Source organism: Condylura cristata, unplaced genomic scaffold (genome assembly GCF_000260355.1).
Source record: "Condylura cristata isolate star-nosed mole 26May11 unplaced genomic scaffold, ConCri1.0 scaffold00004, whole genome shotgun sequence".
Lineage (NCBI taxonomy): Eukaryota > Metazoa > Chordata > Mammalia > Eulipotyphla > Talpidae > Condylura > Condylura cristata.
Genome location: NW_004567105.1, coordinates 190,403 through 192,249, shown reverse-complemented (window position 1 = coordinate 192,249; position 1,847 = coordinate 190,403). Strand labels below are relative to the sequence as shown.

Here is a 1,847-nt window from a genome sequence, read left to right as displayed (position 1 = left end):
GCCCCATCGCACCCCGCCCCGCCCCGCCCCTCACACTTCGCTGAAGTCCTCAATGGAGGTGGCCGGCGTGAAGACGTCCAGCAGCCCGATGACCTGGGCAGGGCGGCACTCAGGCTCGGCGGGCAGCCCTCCAGCCCCGGCCCCCCTGCCCGAGGCCGGCGCGGCCTCCCCGCGGCAGCTCACGTTCTCGTGCTTGAGGTGCCGGAGCAGCCGGAGCTCGCGGTACGTCCTCCGCGCGTGGACCAGAGACTGGAAGGGGCGCGACAGCTTCTTCACCGCCACTTTCTGGCGCAGCTGCGAGTCGTAGGCCGAGCTGAAAGGGTGACCGAGGTCGGCGCTGGGGCGGCCAGCCCCGGGGAGGGCAGGGCGCTCCCCCAGGCCTGGGCGTTGCCCGGCCCTCCGGAGGCGCCCCCACCTCCTGGGCCCCAGCCCCACCCCAGCCTGCCCGCCCAGGAGCCAGCAAGTCCTGGATTGTGTCTGCCCCCCCAGATCCAGGCTGGAGAACAGCCCGCCTGCTCCTCCCGGAAGGGCCGGGTCCAGGGGTCACCCCGGCGGCTCCAGAGCCACCTCCAAGTCTCGGGTCCCCACCGTCGCTGACGGGCAAACAGGAAGGGCTGCGGCCCGACGCGGCTCAGCCAGGCCTGCGGTGTGCCGCGGTCTGTGGCCGGCTGGCCTGCCCGGCCGAGGCCCAGACCCGGCCCTCAGGCCACTCTTGCCGGCCGCCCCTCAGGGCCGCGCCCTCCACCAGGCCTCCCCTCCCTCGGGCTGAGCTCGGCCACAGCTCCCTGGGTCTGGGGACCCGCGCCCCACTGTGGCCGCCTCTGCCGCTGCTGCGGTGGCCAGGGAGGCTGCAGCACCCGCCCCTGTCCATGACCCCCCGGGGCATATCCAGCCGTGCCTGGGGGCCGGCGGCCTGGGCCCTGGGAAGTGTGGAGGCCGGAGCCCGGGGGCCCCACCCAGCAACTCCCTCGAGCTGTCCTGGCCGGGCCCTCATGCGCTGCCCATGGCCTCGCCTTTCAGATCTTCCCATGAAGACAGAACCCCGCGGGATGTTGGAAATCGCAGGCCCGGGGCTCCTGACCGCTGGGGGGGGGGGGCAGGTCGCCCAGCCCTGCTCCAGGCCTGTGTGCTGAGCCAGGGGTTCCAAGCAGCGCCCCCCCCACTGCCGCCGGAGCCACGCCCAGTCTCCCGTCCCTGTCTCCTCAGGACCCCGCAGTGGACAGCAGTCACCGGGCACCTGCCCCAGCTGGGCTCCCCTGGACGCCAGAGGGGCCTCTATCGGGCTCACTCTCCTCAACACTGCCGCAGCACTGGGGTTCCCCACAATGCACGCACCCCAAGCCCTCCAGCAAGCCCCCCCAGCCCTGTGAGGGGCCCAGGCCCCAGGGAACCGGCCTCCTCCCCACCAGACTCTCAGCAGCCCTCGGCCCTGCGGGGGGCCCCAGGCCTGTTGACCTGCTGTGGAGTGAGCTGGCTGGGGCGCAAAGGGAAGTGTAGGGGGCTGTCAGGCAGCTCTTCTCAGGCCTGAACCCCTCCAAACGCAGGGAGGGGGCGCGCCCACCAGGGAGCCTGGGAACATGGCAGCAGCCTGGTGGGCGAGGCCCTGAGCTCCTGGCATCTGGACTGTCTGGACACAGAAGGTGCCCACCTAGGGTGGGGCGCCCGCCTGACCCTAGAGCGCACCCCAAAGCAGATGGACCATTCAGGGGCGAGAGACCCGCCCTTTCACGGCGGTGACGCCGCAGGATCCCGGCCTGGAGGGAGAAGCTCCGGGCGGACACGCGGGAGGACGACCCCCAGCCCGCGGCGGCTGGACAGCGGCCTCACGCTCGCCGGCGCCCCCGGCC

At 73.0% G+C, this 1,847-nt stretch overlaps 1 protein-coding gene across 1 annotated transcript in view; it reads right to left on the bottom strand.

The window, feature by feature from the left end:
• The window catches only part of MAPK11 (mitogen-activated protein kinase 11), a 12,640-nt gene that overhangs the window by 9,547 nt on the left and 1,246 nt on the right, over positions 1-1,847 (bottom strand). The window contains exons 2-3 of the mRNA XM_012735078.1: positions 184-313; positions 34-93 (exon numbers count right to left, since the gene is read on the bottom strand). Coding sequence (XP_012590532.1) covers positions 34-93; positions 184-313 — 190 coding nt within the window. The remainder of the gene's footprint in view (positions 1-33; positions 94-183; positions 314-1,847) is intronic.